Here is a 19,251-nt window from a genome sequence, read left to right as displayed (position 1 = left end):
TCTATATGCGTATGTAACTAAATGATTAGAAAGTTTTAATATACATTCTAGCCTGATCGAAAAGGGACCTGTTATGGACTGTTTGGAGATAACCATGAAGACAATACATATTTCAACAATCAAAGCGCGAAGTTCAAGCTGAAATTTGTTGACGTTCTGACCTAATAAATTGAAATCTAAGCACTTTTTTGTAATCATGAACAGAAGGTGATGTATATAACTAAACGATTGGTGCGAGCGCGAAGCGCGAGCGGAAAAAAGAGAGTTAGACCTAAAAACGGGACACTCTATTCATGCTTTGTTAATCATAAAAACTGGTGGGCAATTGGGTATCTTCCTACATACATAATGCGAGCGCGAAGCGCGAGCAGATTTTTTTTTAAATATTCTGATCTGAAACCGGATAATTTAAGCACGTTTTAAATAAAGAACGAGCTGCGTATCTCAATAAACATCCGTGCTCGTTTTATAGATTTAGAGATAGAATCTGTGCGTTCTAAATACATTTTTGTATCATGCAAATCAATTATGCAAGCGCGAAGCGCTAGCTGAAAATATTTGACATTCCGATCTGAAAAGGCCCCCTGGGCCCCCTAGGATCCGCCTTTGTAACCCTAATCCCGACCCCGACACTGGGGAGGAAAAAATCCAAATAGAGTCATGTTATTTTCAAATCTTCAATCTTTTTATTAGAATTTACCATCTTCACAAAATAATTATCAAAGGGATGGTTCAGACTGGAGGTATTTATATCTCAATAAATAGAGTAAAATTCACAGAGTAAAATGCTGAAAATTTCATCAAAATCGAAAAACAAATAACGAAGTTATTGAATGTTAAGGTTTATCAATATTTTGTGAAAACAGTTATATTATGCACATCGTTATGAATATTCATTAGGTGGGCTGATGATGTCATATCCTTATTTTTTCATTTGTATTTTATTATATGAAACTAGGTTTATTCAAAAATTTTCTACCAAGAACTAAAACAATTGGATTGAAAACTGATTAAGTGCCTAAGTTATTTATTGCCGCAACTTATTTCATCATAATGGAGACATATAATTTACACATGTATGAAAAAATGAAACATTTATTATTTCATGTAATAACATAAGAAAATTGAAGGTGGGGATATGACATCATCAGCCCACCTAATGAATATTCATAACGATGTGCATAATATAACTGTTTTCACAAAATATTGATAAACATTAACATTCTAACTTCGTTATTTGTTATTCGATTTTGATGAAAATTTCAGCATTTTGCTTTGTGAATTCTACTCTATTTATTTAGATATAAATATTTTCAGCCCAGACCATCAATTTAAGTGGAATTAACATAACCTACCAAGGAGTTACTCCCTTATCTTCTCTGTTTTCTCCTCCAGGCGTTTTCAAAGCACTACACACTACCAACAATCACTGTCAAAGGAAAACCTAATCGCATTATCGAGTGGAGGACGGAGCCAAGCTTCTACGACCTCAAGCTCGTCAATCTGATGTACAAATGCGGCAACCATTGCAGCTTCAAATTGAACTGTCAAAATGGCGGCTACCAGAGTCCCACCGACTGCCGGGTCTGTCTATGCCCTCCGCTGACCTGGGGAAAGACGTGTGAGAGTGTGTCGGACCAGCCTTACGATTCGGGGAAGTCGGAAAAACCGTGGTATACGAAAACAATATTTGAGCATAACTGGTGGAGATAAAATTATGATTAATATTTATTATGTTAGATGGAAAACAAGGGTGCTAGAATCAATATACACCATTCATGTATAGTAAGTTTTTTTTTTATAAGTATACAATGTGACCTGGCACCACATAACCAACAGTAAGTAGCCAAAAAATGATTTGTAAATTATTTTTGATTAGGTTTGAAGACAAACAAAACACAAATCCTAAGCTTTAAAATGATATCTTGTCAAAATGGATCAACAATATCCCCAAAAGTACTTGATTGAATGCAGAAGAAGCGAGAGCTTCAAAATTTAAAGAGAGAACAGTGTTTGAAGTTTGAAAATCACTCAAGCATGATATAGCACACTGTCATTATGCAATCCCAATGAACAGATGAAACTTCAAGCAGTCTGCAAAAATTTGGCTCAAAGAAACTCTGGTATCTTGTTTTTCTATTTTACTTTACAACTTGATATTTTGACAGTATGAAGAAGAGGAATGATTCTTTCAAATAAGCTAAGTTTTTTTGTGTTTTGCTTTGTGAAGACCAAATTACTATTTTGGTTATTTACCATGTTTACAGAGAACCTTCCCTGGCGACTTATTATTTGTTTTTTGGTGGGTGGCCAACCATGGACCTACTACAATAATGGTCACTAATGAACATCCATCACATAACAGGGGGGGGGGGGCGAAATGATCATGTTTACCACGTTAAATATCATTTAATTACTGTGTATAGGAATAAAATAAGAGAGCAAACTAATTTAGTTTGTTGCAGGGGCCGCGGGACCAGGGGGACTGGGTGCTTCCGCGCCCCACTTTTTTTTTCAACAAACGTACAAAAACGTAAGTCCATTTTGCATGGTCAGTCCACACTGAGTGATGGTCACTTTATGTGTTTCATGATGAATCATGTTTTTTATCATGTGTTAAGAAATGGAAATATTCTATTTTTATATCTAATTGTCTAATTCAAGTCAATATGGTGAACCCGACCTCTTCGTATTCTCTTCAAGGGCTTCGGGACAGGGGGAGGAGGGGCTTCAGCAACCACGTTTTCAATAAACGTGTAAAAAAACCACGTAAGAATAGGGATACTTTTTTTCTGGCATGGTCAACCCCCTCTCTCTCCCACACACACACACACCCTCACACTCTTTCCACTCGGCCATCTACTTTCAAATAGTTAGTATAAAAACCTTGTTCTTTACAGGTCGAATTGAAACAAAAATGGTAATGTTGATCACACTGCTTGTTCGTATTTTCATTCATCATGTTCATAGGAGAGTTTGTTAAAATAGAAGCATTTGTTGATATAGTAGTATAGTCCATAGGTTATAGACTGACTGATTCATTATTTTGATTTGACCCTGCTTTTGATTATTTAAACAATTTTAATTCCCAAAGGCTTTGAACAGGGACAACCTGATTCCAATGCCTGTTGTCACAGAATGCATGCTGATGATACGCAAATAAGTACTGTAAGTAAACGTGTGTGTTCATAATTAATAAATTTATTTTATTTTTGACCAGTACAAGTAAGAAGTGTCAGAATGTGACGCTATATACATTCCTGTGTTTTGATTGGTTGTAAAAATCATGTATTTCAAAGGAAAATAAGAAATGCATAATCTTGTATTAGGAATATTGAATTCGGCTGTGTAAAAAGAATTCAATAGATATTTGTTTACATAGGACGATGATAATCATTCCAGTTATCAAATATTATCACAGTGTTGGTAAAGGAATAATTATGCAACGAATTACGAAGTATATTTATTACGGTATGCGAATACACAGGAATAACAAATAAATGCTAATGTTCAAAGGCAATCACGATATTTCACTTTTCAAGATATATTATAGAAAGAAATATAAAAATAAAGAGATGAAAAGCGAGAAAGTAAACTAATAAAGAAATTGATGAGGGGGAGAAAACATGGAAAAGAAACGGTTGGAGGTAAAGAGAGAGAGAGAGAGAGAGAGGGAGACAAAGAAAGAGAGATAACATTTATTGTGTCTTTTTGAGGCATTTTCATAATTTTGCTTATATTTATGCTATAACGAAATAAAAAGAAAAATCATTTACAGCACTGATTTTTTTTTCAAATCCCATTTCATTTCACATTGAAGACAGACTATCTTAACAGAGTTCTTCCCATGTAAAACTGATAATTTTTAAATGATAATATGCGGAAAATACTGAATATTTGGTTTGAGATGATACTGACATGTACAACGTTTTCATAAGCAAAAAAAAATCGACAACATGTCACGAAATATATGAAAAGTATTTTTGCAATGCTAACTACCCATGAAACAAAATTTGTAAATGGAATAATTTACATATTTGTGTAGATATATTGGCAACAACGTGATGATATTTACATATGGCCCGATAACCAAGAAATATCTGGATTACTAAAGTAAATATTTTCTGTCGGATATAAAACATTCAAATATCAACGAATCAAACATACATGAATACATTTTCACCATCACAACAGTGAACAAAAGGCGATAAACACTCTAAAGTGACACAATATATTCAACCATTTTCCTCTTACATTTATAATTTTATACAAGCAATATAAAACCTCGCAATAGGGCAAATTAATCATGTTAATAGTTCCAAGTAAACACTGTTCATGGTCCTGAAGAACACGATTGATTTGAAAATAAGGATAAGTAAAATCCCTAAAATTAACAAAGGAAAACAAAGAAAGTAACCAAAAACAGTTTTCTTCGTATTTTTACGGAAAATTTCGATTTGCATATTGAAAATTGAGTAAAACAATGAGAGAAAAAGAAAAAAGTTAATTTACGAAGTAAAACAAAGATAAAATAAGGGAATAATACACTTTATGTACAAAATTCAATCAGAGAGTCTGTTTTATTCAAACAGTTCTCAATTGATATAGCTAAACCCGGCCAAGCCTCTTGAAGTATGGACATATATCCATGCTGGGTCGCAAATAGCATACCCAAAAGTTTGTAAAACATAAGAATATGAAAACATAAATGTAATTTAATTATTCATTTATCTATCAAAATTGTTATAATTCCATCATACATTATTTTTATTACTACAATTTTGGTTATTACTATAACTATTATTATTATTATCATTATTACTATTGTTTTAAGTAGTAGTAGTAGTACAAGTAGAAATCGTAGTAGCAGCTTTGTTATTATTATTATTCTTTGGTATCATATAATTACTATTGTTGTTGCCACTTTCATCATACAAGTGCTAATATAGCACTTCCAGTGCTTGTATAGTGACTGCACTACCAGTGCTGATTTTCTAGTTCAAATTTAAACCAGAAAATCAGCACTCGTAGTGCAGTCACTATACAAGCACTTTAAGTGCTAAATTAGCACTTCATTTTTTACAGTGTAATATCATCATCATAACCGTAATGTCCCCCATAAAATTTGATAATTTTTTATTGAATTTTTTAAAAAGATCACCAAAAATATGCATGAACTTCTTCAATTTCACTTTACAAAATGCAAATCTCTCCAATGACAAACTCGATCGTTTCGCTCCCTCGCTTTCGATTTTTTTCGAAATATTTACCCCCCCCCCGGCCCCAGCAAAAAAAATGCATACGGCCATGATCATCATCAAAATTACAGTTTCTCTATCGTAAGTCATTCATATAAAATGGCAGAATAAAAACAAGTCGATCTGTAACATAATAATCGACTATCAAATAAATCTGTCAATATGAAAAAAAGCAAAACAAAATAAGAACAATCCGATAAACAAGAGCAAATCAAAACTAGAGTGTTGATAAAGAATAGGCATAAATAATCAAAACCAACGTATATGGTTATGTACGTTTTTTTAACGAAGGATACAAAATACAGAAAGTTAAAATAATGTTTTTTCACCCACCCCCTTTTTTTACACAAGATAATCCCCATATATGATACTTATCAAATATCATATTGATGGACAGTGATCGTCCTGTTTATTTATTAATGTATAAAAAAAAGTTTTGCATCATAAAACAACTATAAACGTAAATAATAGCTCGCAAAACAATACCCTCAACATAAAGAATAAAAGCCAAAAAGAAATGACAAAACAGTCAGCATATTCTATATTCTACAGAAAATAACCTCACGTGAAAGCTCGGTTGACACTTGCATGTATTGTGGTTCCCGCATAGTTTGCGTATGGGCACGAAATCATACGGGCCAATGCGCGAACTATGCGTACCAGCTTGCGGAAAGGTGCGTGGCAGTGCGTGAAATGCGTGCCAAAATTTTCAACATGTTGAAAATTACAAATTCGTGAACTATACGCAACCTAAGCGCAACAGCGTGGCGTCGAAATATAAATTTCGTGGCGCAAAAAAGAGTAGTAGACACACCCCCCCGGGGTATAGTGGCACGCAGTTCACGACTATAGTATTTCACAACAGGGTCGAGTATACTTCGTGCATATATTATAGGCTAATTAGCATACTTCACGCATAGTTCGCGAATGATATGCGCAAAATTGTGAGTGCAGACCACGTGATCAGTGTAAGTGGTCCTAATCAACGAACGTAGTGGGCGTCAACACCAGAACGTTGGAATAATTATTTGAATTTGCGCTAGATAGTCACAAATAGGGTGTCGAGAATATTCGCTGGGCTTAAAACACGTCGTCGGGACCGTGCGTGAACACTGGGTGAACTTCGCGCAAGCAATGATGAAACATGTTGCAAGTATGTCGTGAACGTATCGAGACAATGCGTAAATATTATTGATAAAGCCAAGTCATGCCATAAAGTGTCCCGCACTTGCATGCATCAATGCGGGCACCACAATGCGTGCAAGTGTCAACCGGGTATTTGGTTAGCGTATTATGTGATCACTGTGCTTGAAGTATGGTATTCTTATTGTTTACTAAAACAAGATTTGCAACTTCGGCAGCGGTGATGGGAATATGCAGCGAATTGTCGATCGTGTCTGCGCCGGAGCTCAAGGCGTGGCTGCTCGTCAGCGCCCTGCCATCCATGGTGACATCGTTTGACTGCAAAGTCACGTGATGCGGCGGCGACGTCGTCGGCGTCAACGGGGTCGTCTTAATGACCTCGGCGGATATCGTGGTCATCGCGGTCGCGGGAATGATAGGGAGTTTGGGCTTGGTGTCGACAGCGGTTTGGTTAGGGCTTGATGAATGCTGTAAAACGGAATGATGATGGCTATGATGATGATGAGTGTGATGATGAGGAGGAGGATGATGATGATGACTGTGTTGACTTGGATGATTAAATTCTTTACGACGTTCGTTCGGACTTCGATCATCTTCATGATGCGTTGACTGATTATGCGACTGCCCGTCTTGCATCTTTATCTTCTTTGCCATCTTTCGTTCCTTAGCTCGCCGATTCTGGAACCAAATTTTCACCTGTCAACCAATAATAATTATTAAACAAGTTAATAATGACAATATAATAGTCCAAATATAAATCATTTATGAGTCGCCGATTATCTAGTTGCCTTTTCGATTGCGCATGATTTAGTGAGATGTCTAGCCACTGTCAACTTCTCCTGCCTTCTAAAATCCGAAGTTCTGAACTAAATTTACAAATTTGAATGCAAACGAACGAACGAATTTTCATCAATTAAATAACCTACAATGAATGAATCTTTATTATTTTTCTTATTTAAATAGTAAGTGCTGAGAGTATTACGGAATCAAATTCAAATCCTGGTACACTGTCATGTAATCGTACCAGGGTATTATTTATCATCGAAATATTCCGTCCACCATTCGTCCCATCTCCTGATTACAAATATAATGTTATCATAAATGGTAATCATAGTAAAGATAATAACATCTCGCAAGTTTAAACAAAAATAAAACATGAATAAGGAAAGAAAAAAGGAAAAATTTATGAAATAAAACATGTAAAATGCCCACCTGTCTTTCGGAGAGACCCAAAGCTAAGGCAAGCTCGCTTTTTCGTCTGATAGTAATATACCGACTGTAATGGAACTCCTTCTCCAGTTCCAGTCGCTGATGATCAGTGTATACAACACGATACTTGTCTTTTGTTCTCGTCTTGCCTGAAATAGAGAGAGAAAAAAAGGTAGACGGAATGAAAATTTGCATCATTATTCCGAATCAGCAAGGAAAAATATAAAAATAAAATAAATAAACACTGTAAAAAAAATTAAGTGCTATTTTAGCACTCACAGTGCTTGTATAGTGACTGCACTACGAGTGCTGCTTTTCTAGTTCAAATTTAAACTAGAAAATCAGCACTCGTAGTGCAGTCACTATACAAGCACCGTAAGTGCTAAATTAGCACTTCATTTTTTACAGTGTACATTGTCATGATTGTGAAGGTGTCATTAAAAGGGCAAAATACCATCCATTTTCTAAAACAAATTAGTCAAAGTTAAATAACATCACTACTGTATTGATGCCATATTGACCCAACATGACGGTTTCAGGCGTGTGCCGCGAAACAATCTTTATTGTCGTTTTTATGCGCTTTAAATTCTGTGATTAAATACCTTCAAAATGTTGTATAACACTCCTATCACTTTTTAAAATTAATTACCATAATTATCCAACTCCTCTCAATATAACAGAAAGAGAAACACATATGGTCCGTGCAAAACCTGTATTTTCATCGATTTTAAAAGCGGTGCCATTGTTTTCTGATTGGAGGGGGGGGGGTACGACTCAAAAGGGACGTCGTCTTTATTATCAACTCATTAATAGGGATACAATGAAAACTTCTTCTTCTTTTTCGATGCTCCCCACCCCCTTTTTTAAATACATTTTTATTCATTTTTATTCCTTTCTTAATACTTGGAAAATCACAAGGGGGGATGTTTCAATTGTGACGCTACTAGTCTGTACCATCACCATGGTAATACATGTATGACTCCACTATATGTATTTTTTATATAGTGGTGGTGGTGGTGATTTGTTTTTTACCTGATTACTAAGAAAGGCATGAATGGTTGTAAGCAAGCAACTAGAGGACCGACGGCTTAAGGTCCTCTCCGAAGGACCTGGTACTGAGGATTAATGCCTTACCAAAGGGCACTAGCGCACCAAGTGGGAATCGAACCCGGGTTACTGGGAATACGAATCCCCCGCTCTACCGACTGAGCTATCGCGCCTCCAGCACTGGATGTTTTTAAAACTTCGCCAAAATAAAATTTTCCACCAGTATGTTCCCTCATGATAACTTCAAATACTACAAATGTGGCGACAAACATCAACATCGTAAATACGTGACGATTTGTGCTAATTGAAAAACCGTGACACGGTACAACGTGAGGAATAAGGCGCGCCTGCATGAATGACACGATGTTGAAGACTCTATCATTGTAAAAGTTTTCATGCATAACAAGTAGAAAATAGTTCAAAGATACCGAAATATCTATCGGAAGATTTATGCAACAAAACACATTTCAATATATTTACATTTTTTCCTCCACGTCATTTAGATATATCTTAACATCCTAAATATCATGATCATTAAAGGAAATACACATTCATGATATGTGATAATACATTCATAATGAATATGAATACAGACATTTATTTTGGGGGTATTTATACTTAAAGTAAAAATACGCTTTAATGATATTTTTGTAGCGTTTTCCTTTTTTATCTTTATTATGTTTTTTTTTTTTAATTCCGGAAATAACTGTCTCTTTTCATATAATCTAGTCATGAAAAGGAATAGAAACGTTTATTTGGGGGTATTTATTATTCAACTTAAAATACGCGTGAAGGATACTTTTTGTAGCATTTCACTTTTCGTTGAGGGCAAACTGTTCAGATCGCTACGGTTATTGAAATGTTTCTACATGTTTGTTTATTTACTTTTTTTATCTTGAAAAACTGGTGTATTCTTCGACTAAACAGTAAATAGAAAGCAATAAGCGTCAATCAAAATGCATGCATAATGTTGTCAATTCTTTCCAAGCAAGTCAGCGCTAATTGAGGAGAATGTAATACGGGATATGTTTACAACACATGCTATTTTCCCGCGTTTTTCATGTTGTTAAAAAGCTATTAAATGACAGATGTGCATTTCTCACAATAATCCAATCTCAATTTGTATCATGATTAAAAATACTTTTCTGTAATGGCGAAGTTGTACTTACGTGATATACTTTCAATGTCTAGAGATTAAAATGAGAGATTGAGAAGAAGAAGAAACCTGTTAATGATTTACTAAAAGAGCAACACAGGCGATACTAAACTCTTGTTTGTATAATCAGTTTCATTTTTTCGTTGTTTAAACTTATATTTCTTGTTATATAGTTAGCAATTTCTGTCTCACTCATGAAATATTCTGGCATGCATTTCAACAGAAAATGGACGTTGGCAACGTATTCCTGGTTCAAAATAAGGCAATCAATATAGGGAAATTTATGGGAAAGAATTATGAAGAATCCTCAATTTCCTCTTCGTTCTTTCGAAGGGTTGACCCGGAGTTAGCCTTCCTAGTAGGACCTCATTTGCATCCTTTAACGGCCCATGTTTTATGGCACCCCGATATGTTGCAGTAGTCAAGTAGAGAGTAACTTTATGGTACTCTTGTCAAATATCGGTTTAATATTTAACTCGCCTCGGGATTCGGGATTATAAATCATTTCGGGTTCAAACTTGTGTCAGAGATATAAGAAGGTAAAATATACATATTAACCAGTGGGAAAGTCACGCTAATTATTCGTTCATTCATTCGCCTGGCCTGTAGAATATACTTATCAACCCACAAGCCCACTCTGGCACTAAAAGACGGAGATTTGTTTCTGGTTGCATCTGTAATCCCTCAACAATAGCTTCAAATTATATTATTTTACTCTAAATGGTTTTGAAAATGATAGAAAAGTTTAGCCCTACCCCCAAACCACCCTAACTTATATGTATTATGAAATCTATATAATTATGGAACACATCATCATTGGATTATTCTGTTTACATGACCATATATATCTATTCATTGAAAACCACATGGCAGTGAGTTAGCTTTTGTCAAGACGATGAAGCGACAATGAAAACTTTTTTTATCCAAGTATAAGAATGGAATGGACAAGACGAGTTTAATTATATTTCTTTTGTAAATTTCGACGAGTTTATTTCAGTCAAGGAAAGGAAAAATATATGCGTAATGATAGGATAAGATACGGCAAATGGTAGGAGGGGGCCTACCCCTTTCGTTGACAATTCAAGAATTGAAATTCTTCATTATAATTTTCACTGAAACTGTGATTGCCATAAGAATTTTCTTTTGGTGTATTTATGATGATCTGTAAAAATGTAATGTAAAACCATTGTATTTCTGCTTCTGTTATTGTTGAAATAAGTGAAACGAAATGAAATTGAAACTTTTTTAATAATGGGGAAGCGGTGAGCCGCGGCGTTGCAAGAAACTTACCTTCAATTACAAGCAAATACATATTTGTGTTTAATAAAAGTATTCATGCCTAATTTGGGGGCTGGTGGTGGATTTGGAATTAAACCAATTTCCTTACAACGGCCTATAAGTCATCCCATGATGAAGCTATATGCAAATCGGGGCGGCATGAACACTGGTTTCAAAAGGCGTCGGGGCGTTTTTATTTTCATTAGATACTTTTCTTGTGGTGTGGAACAAATAGATACAATGAATGCAGACTATTCGTCGTTATCTATCTGCAAACTGTAGAATGATTTGCTCGTTCATCCCACTAACGAGATTTTCATGTCAGTTGGTGTTTATTTACAACGGTCTTTGACACCGCTAACGGCTTCTTCTTTTGTTTATTTACCCCCCTCTTATCTCTCTCCTCTCTTTTTGATGATGGGGCGAAAACATTAGTCGCTATTGCAAAGATAAATAAAAAAAAGGCTTAAAAAATGGGTATAAACTGTACATATAAGGTTCTTTACAAGATATGCAAAATATTAACAATGTAAAATGTGTTAAGATATAATTTATTACAGTCAATGCTTGTAAAGTGTGGATCCCCCTTGGAAATCAAAAAAAAATTAGTAAATTGTCGACTTTATGCGTATACAGGAAAAAAAAAGGGAAGAAACGAAAGGTGGAAATCAGATTGATGTAAACAAATTTTAGATTACTGATCAGGTGCAGAGCTAGTCACACATGTTGGATGAATCGAGAATATTACAAGGTTTCAAATAACAGGTGTAAAGCAATATAAAGCGGATATATTATTTACACGAAAATATTTAAGAAGAATAATACATTCTCATATTCTACAAATGTTACTAAAATGTAAAATTTATGCATTATGTAATGCATTGTAATAAAATAATAAAGAAATTATAAGTATAGCACTTGATAATAAATCAGTTGGTTCAAGTGCTGTTTTGTAAACATTTCTTACTGAAGGTTTCAAGCATTCCTGTAAAATACCGTGGATGGACTTACAACTGGCACAGCAACCCACCTGGTTCATTACATAACCCATTGAAAAAAAACTTTTATTCTTCAGTGGAAGCGCCATTTATGTCCGCCATAATTACAGTAATCTGAGATCGGATTCAACTACAGACATCGGGACGAAATGTAAAGTGCTTTACTGTGGTCTTCAAATTCACATTACACTATGTAAGTACTTTCTCCACTCCTTGAGGAGCACTCCTACATATTTTCATTCTGAATATTTAGGTATGTCCCACGCGATATTCATTTCGAGGGCCAAAGTTTTCAAAATTCGCTGCGTGTTATCCGAGCCCGATTTCATGAGGGTTATGTATTGCATGCGATTATGTTAACTAAACAGTAAAAACATTGTTTAAAAGTTTTAAACAACGCTGTAACTATAAACATAACACTAGTTGTTTAAACAGTTTAAACATGTGTTTCAAATCTTAAACAACAAAGTGTGTGTCTAAAATGTGATTCTTATTTCATAAAAAATAAACATTCATATTTTAACTATTTTTTCAAACATTTTTTGAGAATGCTTAAGACACCAGAAGGCCAAAATAAAAACATATCGTATTAAAAGCTTATGTAGGCTGATATCCTCAGACAGTATTATAAAGAAATCAATCAATGTAAATCTTTTGAAGGGGGTCGTACTGCAATACAAAAAGCGTCTATAAAACAACTATTACAAGTCAACTTTATTGGGCCATGCAGGGCCCAATAACATCAGGAAAGAATAACAAATTAGCACATTAAATGCTACTTCTCTGGAGAAGGTCTAATGATATAAATGAATAGCATATTAGAGACAGAATTACAGGCTGTTATATCATAAAACACTTCCAACAGGTGTAGTAGCGCGGTTGGAACAGCATACCAGGGGGTCGTTAAAGAATTAGCAATGGATTGTTTTATAACCCGTTCGAGTTTCGTTATCAGAATAAAATTAGAACCAGACAATAAAATAAATCCATGCTACCAAGAATGCAAGCACCTAGAAAAAAAAATCTAATGCAAAATAAACATTTCGATTATATTTCAAAAATATAAATGGAATATTGTAATGTATCTTCGTAAGTTGAACGTCACTCGTCAATGTCGTGAGAATGTTTGCTACACAAGTTTTAAGGTTTTAAGGGAAATCTCAACACGATAAAGTCTTCCTTTTTTTAAAGAAATGCCCTTCTCGATATTCACTTTCAAAATATATATCCCAGATTATTTTTATTCCTTAATAAGGGGTACATGGTTTCTCTTTTTGAATATAGGACCTTTCACTTCTTACTCTTTGTCCATTCCAAAGTTGATAACCCCCAAAACAACTTTGATGGTTGTGAGGATGTTGATGATGATGTATATACGATATTGCAAACTAAATCTTTAACGTATATGTTTCGTTTTATTTTTTTGATAATGTGTTCATGTTGTAAATCACATAATTTGTTATATTTTGATAATCGTAATTAATCACAAACAAAAATCAAATCATGGAAATAATTATCGAATTTCTAGGTAAAAACACCTGCTGGCTGTACATAGACCCTATTCCCCAAAACGAAGTTCCATAAAAAGCTGTTAGCATGCTATATGGATTATAAAACTGTTATTGACCGTCATAATACCCCGCGCTTTTATGGCGTACACGAACCCAAAGTTTTGACGCCACTGGTGCCCCCGTGTTTCCTTGGCATGCGCTGGCGACGGTGTCTAAATTACGTGCCATAACCCAATAAAACTAGTATAAATCCGCCGGCAATTCTGGGCAATTTGACGGTACTTATTTCATAAAAGCTTATAAACCTTTTAAAAAAGAAACACTTAGACAGAATACAATTACGAATTTGTTGCTGTAAATGCAATTCATAAATGCTTATAAAGGTAGGGTTAAGGCATTTTTTGTATCACAGAACATTTTTGATAGCGCTGGAGTAACAACATGAACAATGTATCGAGGGAATTAAGTTTTATTTTACATTATTTGATATTCTGTACAGAAATTATGAAATGGAGGAAGGAAAGTACTTTTCAGGACTCTTTATCAAAGATCGGATTGGAATAATAAAATGATGTTCGTCAAATTTAAGGTAAGATCACACAGTTGGAAAATTGACAATATTTGCATTGAATATTTCACATATAAAGTCCATTTTTGTTAAATTAATAAGCATTGCATGCGCCTGATAAATCATCTGGAATATTAAGATAGGGATAGTTACAAATACTAAACTTCGAGACAAGGTCAAAGATTCATCGTTGTAGAACAGAAATTAATTTTTCGGTGGCAGAAATAGATTTAAAGATCTAGAAAATATTTCATAGTCTGTTCAGAGCAGCATGGATAGTCGCAATTGTCAACGGGTATTACTGACTCTGTGACATTCATCTAGAGTTTAGTTGAATGTTTCTTATCTTTATAACAAATTCAGAGATCAATGCAAAATTCACACTTATTATTTTGAAATCTAAACATCTAAATCGTCACAAGTTCAAAATATTGCAAGAGGTGCTGCATAGTAAACATGTACTGTGAGATGCACAACGAATAGTCTCGCGAACGGTTACTTCGTCATACTGCAACAACACACGCTTATAAATCATTTTGTTAAAAGAAAACGGTTTGCTATTCTCCCCAAAATGCAAACTTGCAACTTTGTCGAATAAACCGTTAAAGATACTTGAACATGATGAAGGAGATTCACATTGTTAACAAACAATGACAATGTTTCCTTCAAATCTGTATATATAATTTGGGATTGTTTTATTGCTGCTATGTATGTTTACCTTATACGAATGGTTTTTCCAGTTGTAGTTTTTTTTAAGAAAAGAGCAACATATCATTATTTAACTTCACTCAGGCGATCATGGCGTTTGAAACTATAAGATTTACAGACTGAAAAACATATTTCACTTAAGTTCAGCTTTTATTTTGGTGTCGTGTTTTATCACATGGATGGTGCACGGAGGGGGCGTGTTAAGATACATTTTGGTCGTTTAAGATTCAATATCTTTATGATTTACCACATTTTTTACATAATCGTTGATATCATGTTTACCATGTGTACCACTTTTTATATACTAATAGTCACACCAACGAAACCGACTCCATACCGACAGATATAAATAACGTAATAGATTTGGTTGGTCGGATGGCGGTTTCGCCGATTTGACTCCATGTGACATTTTATAGGCCCACTCCCAGACTTCTGAAAAATCACGCATTAAGCGTAACTTAAAGGTCAAGTCCACCCCAGAAATGCTGACTAGAATAAATATAGGAAAATCAAACGAGCATAGTGCTGAAAATTTCATCAAAATCGGATGTTAAATAAAAAAGTTATGACATTTTAAAGTTTTGCTAATTTTTCACAAAACAGTGATATGCACAACTTGGTGACTCAGTCGATGATGTCAATCACTCACTATTTCTTTTGTTTTTTATTGTTTAAATTATACAATATTTCATTTTTTTTATAGATTTGACAATAAGGACCAACTTGACTGAACCATATAGTATTAAACAATGCTAATTCCACATGTTCAGGTAGGAATTAATCGTTGTATCACTTGACAATGAGGAGAAAATTTGAATATATCATATTTCATATAATAAAATACAAAAGAAATAGTGAGTGGATGACATCATCAGTTTTCTCATTTGCATACCGACCATTATGTGCATATAACTGTTTTGTGAAATTAAGCGAAACTTTAAAATGTCATAACTTTCTTATTTTACATCCGATTTTGATGAAATTTTCAGTGTTATGCTTGTTGGATTTTTCTCTTTTTATTCAAATAAACTTTTTGTTGGGGGTGGACTTGTCCTTTAATACAAATCAAACGCGATCCCAACGAATGTCCATTTCTGACTCTTTGAAAATTTAGTTAGGTTTGATTACGCGGGCTGTTTTTTATGCAACAATTTTGCCGCTAGACGCAGAATGATAGTATAATCTACACAGTTGAACTGATTTATATTTCATATTTTCATTTTTAGAATAATTTCTTCAACACAATATTGACATGGTTGACAACGTATGTAATACCCTTATTGAGAAATTCATGTTTGTACAATGAATTACATTATACCACTTACATTATACAGTATTGCTTATATACATGTAAGCAAGGTCATTGTGATTATTAAAGATTGAATCTAGATTCTCTATCATCATTTGAAAACATATAATTTTTTTCCTAATGACAATTATCAAATATAAACATGAGAATATGTGATCATAACAATAGGGATAAATTAGCTGAGACCACCGTCTTATGATAAAAGCTTGAAATTGATACACAGAGGCCTCTACCATGAACGTACAATTTAAATAAAGAAAAATAATACTCATAGTTACTAAAAAGTTACAGATTATGGAAATTATCTCTTGTATTTGTTTTGGTTCGAGGTAGGCTTACGCATGAGTGTAGAAATAGGGAATGAAAAACATCCCATCTTGAATCGTATTTTAAACCAATAAGTCTAACTGCTGTTTAGAAGTCTGCTTTGTTCGTACAATATTTTCCTATTTTTTTTCTTCAAAAGGAGTATGGTATAGCAGAAACCAAATCAAATGAAACTGTATATCGATTCATTCAAATATTGATAATAACAACAATAATTATAACAATAATAATAATGATGATAATAATAGTAACAACATATAGGAAGGCAAACAGAATGACCTACAAATTGAATCAATTTTTAAAAAGCTGATAAATTTGCGATAGGTATGAGGGGGGAAGGGTCAGCCCTCCCTTGTATGCACAACAAACGTAAAACGGACTATTTAATTATGATCATGTACTACCTCACCCCCCCCCTATTCCCCCAGTTTCAAAACCATATACCTTAGCAACTGCGGTGTATGAAATTAGACAGTACCTTTTTTATTTATATAATTAAGTACTCATTTTCAAATATAAATCATCTAAATTGACGAAGTGACATGAGTGGCTCAATAAAATCCTCTTTCTCACATGACCTTTTGTCTTCATTATGTGTTTAATTTACTCTCAATTCAGAATATTCATGTTATCATTTGTGTTGGATAAGAGTTAGACTGAGAAATGTACTTGTTGAAATGTACGATGTTATCTTAAGTATTTGTTTTATCATTTCTCATTGAAGTCATAGAATTAAATCGGAATACATGTTTATTTTTGTAAGCCCCCACACTGCAAAAAATGAAATGCTAATTTAGCACTTACAGTGCTTGTATAGTGACTGCACTACGAGTGCTGATTTTCTAGTTTAAATTTGAACTAGAAAATCAGCACTGGTAGTACAGTCACTATACAAGCACTGGAAGTGCTAAATTAGCACCTCATTTTTACAGTGCATGAACAGTAATAAGTGGTATTTTTGTAGCCCTTTTGAAATTATTGAACAAAAAACTGTGTCCCTTTTGCATAACATAAACTTTAGTGAATTGTGTCCTCTTATGCGATGGTTGAAATTATTTTGAGAAATTGCAGTAGAATTTGCCCATACACTGTAAAATATGAAGTGCTATTTTACTTAAAGTGCTTGTATAGTGACTGCACTATGAGTGCTGATTTTCTAGTTTAAATTTGAACTAAAAAATCAGTACTCGTAGTGCAGTCACTATATACAAGCACTGTAAGTGCTTAATTATCACTTCAGTTTTTTACAGTGTATATGCATATCATGTTTGTAGAAATAATTTTATATCGTATTTTAACTTGGATAATTATCATTTTATGTCATTGACTGAATAAACAAACCATATTATAGTAAGCATTGTAATACATGGAAAGGGAACTTTTTTTACTCTAAGCGTGAGTATAATACGATTTGAATGTTTTGATAACATTAACTTGGACATTTTCTTTTATGTTCTATACAAAATACCTGATGGTGATCTTCTTCCTATAAATTTCAAAATACATTTCATCATTGGAAATAAATTCCGTACTTATTTGTATCAAGTTTGTTCAGAACATTTGCATGATTTTCGTGAAGTTTAGTTTATTCTATTAAGGTAATGAATGTGTACTAGAGATATCAACAAATTCTGATATGAAAATGTATTTTTTTTGTATGTTCAAAGAATATAGAAAAAACATAATTCCTGAAAGCCAAAGCGACGATTCTCGAATAAGAAGAACGTTTTCTTAACAAAAAAAAAAACTTCATACAATTCATTTGTATAAAAATGTTGTATACTTGTAAATAATTATGCCAAAGAAATTAGTTTCAAATGCATTTGAATGATCATGAATGGAAGATGAATGAAATGATATGAATTTTCAAGCTTATTTCATCGAAAAGGTGAACATTATTTCACTTTTTTATTAGTATTCGTTAAAATACCTGTTTGGGGGTTGAAGCGATATGTAGAGCTTTTCATCCAGTCATAGGTAGTCATCATTGGCCGGTGCAAAGCTTGGGCAACTGTTTGGATCCCACCAGGGCTAACATAGGCTTGCCCTTGACTATGACCTCCAGCGAAGTCGTCAGAAACTCCGGTGTAAAGCGACGTCGGCGGACACGACGCCGTGTTCGAGTTCTGCGAGGCGTGGTGGATATACTGCCATTCCGTCACCGGCACCGCGCCCCCGGCGGAGGCGGCGATGGCGCCGGCTAGCCCACCGTTCGTCCAACCCGGTGTCGAGTTTGGCTGCTGGCTCACGGCAGTGTTGGACACGGTGGAACTGGCGCCTGTTACCGGTGCGGAGTGGTCGCCACCGGCGGTGACGCCGTGCAGCTGCTGCCAGTAGTCGGCGGATGCGAACTGGTGGTGGGGTGGAGCAGGAGGAGGCGGATGGATGCTTTGCTGCTGGAAGCCCCCCGACGCGGAGGGGTGGTGGATGTACATGTTCTCGGCTTGCTGTGGGTGAAGATACTCCAGCGTCATCATAAAATATGGTTTTATAGACGTTACGCCCTGGTAATGAATATTATACGACCGCTAGGCCAATAAGCGTGTTTTATATCGTCAACCAACTACCGGGCAACAATCACAGTTTAATGTCCACAGTATACTAGAAACTCCCAAACAACCAAACCTTTTACAAATGTTAAGAAAGGTTGAATTAAAACTAAGCCAGTTGGATATTTTTACAAAAAATATAGTTCGAAAGTTTAAAAAGGAGAAGCTGGTTGTGGAAGATGCGCGTTCT

The 19,251-nt window shown here is 34.5% G+C and overlaps 2 protein-coding genes across 2 annotated transcripts in view; one reads left to right on the top strand and one right to left on the bottom strand.

The window, feature by feature from the left end:
• The window catches only part of LOC129261301 (protein SpAN-like), a 20,245-nt gene extending 16,725 nt beyond the window's left edge, over window positions 1–3,520 (top strand). The window contains exon 5 of the mRNA XM_064099546.1: window positions 1,396–3,520. Within this exon, the coding sequence (XP_063955616.1) occupies window positions 1,396–1,713 (318 nt within the window). The 3' untranslated portion in view covers window positions 1,714–3,520. The remainder of the gene's footprint in view (window positions 1–1,395) is intronic.
• On the bottom strand, window positions 3,186–19,251 carry LOC129261302 (homeobox protein CDX-4-like). The gene is made up of 3 exons (XM_064099545.1): window positions 18,443–19,251; window positions 7,614–7,759; window positions 3,186–7,097 (listed from the first exon to the last, which is right to left on the bottom strand). Exons 1-3 carry the CDS (start codon window positions 18,987–18,989, stop codon window positions 6,558–6,560), a joined length of 1,233 nt encoding a protein of 410 aa, XP_063955615.1. The 5' UTR covers window positions 18,990–19,251; the 3' UTR covers window positions 3,186–6,557.

Source organism: Lytechinus pictus, chromosome 5 (genome assembly GCF_037042905.1).
Source record: "Lytechinus pictus isolate F3 Inbred chromosome 5, Lp3.0, whole genome shotgun sequence".
Taxonomy (NCBI): domain Eukaryota; kingdom Metazoa; phylum Echinodermata; class Echinoidea; order Temnopleuroida; family Toxopneustidae; genus Lytechinus; species Lytechinus pictus.
This window is presented reverse-complemented; position numbering and strand designations above follow the sequence as displayed.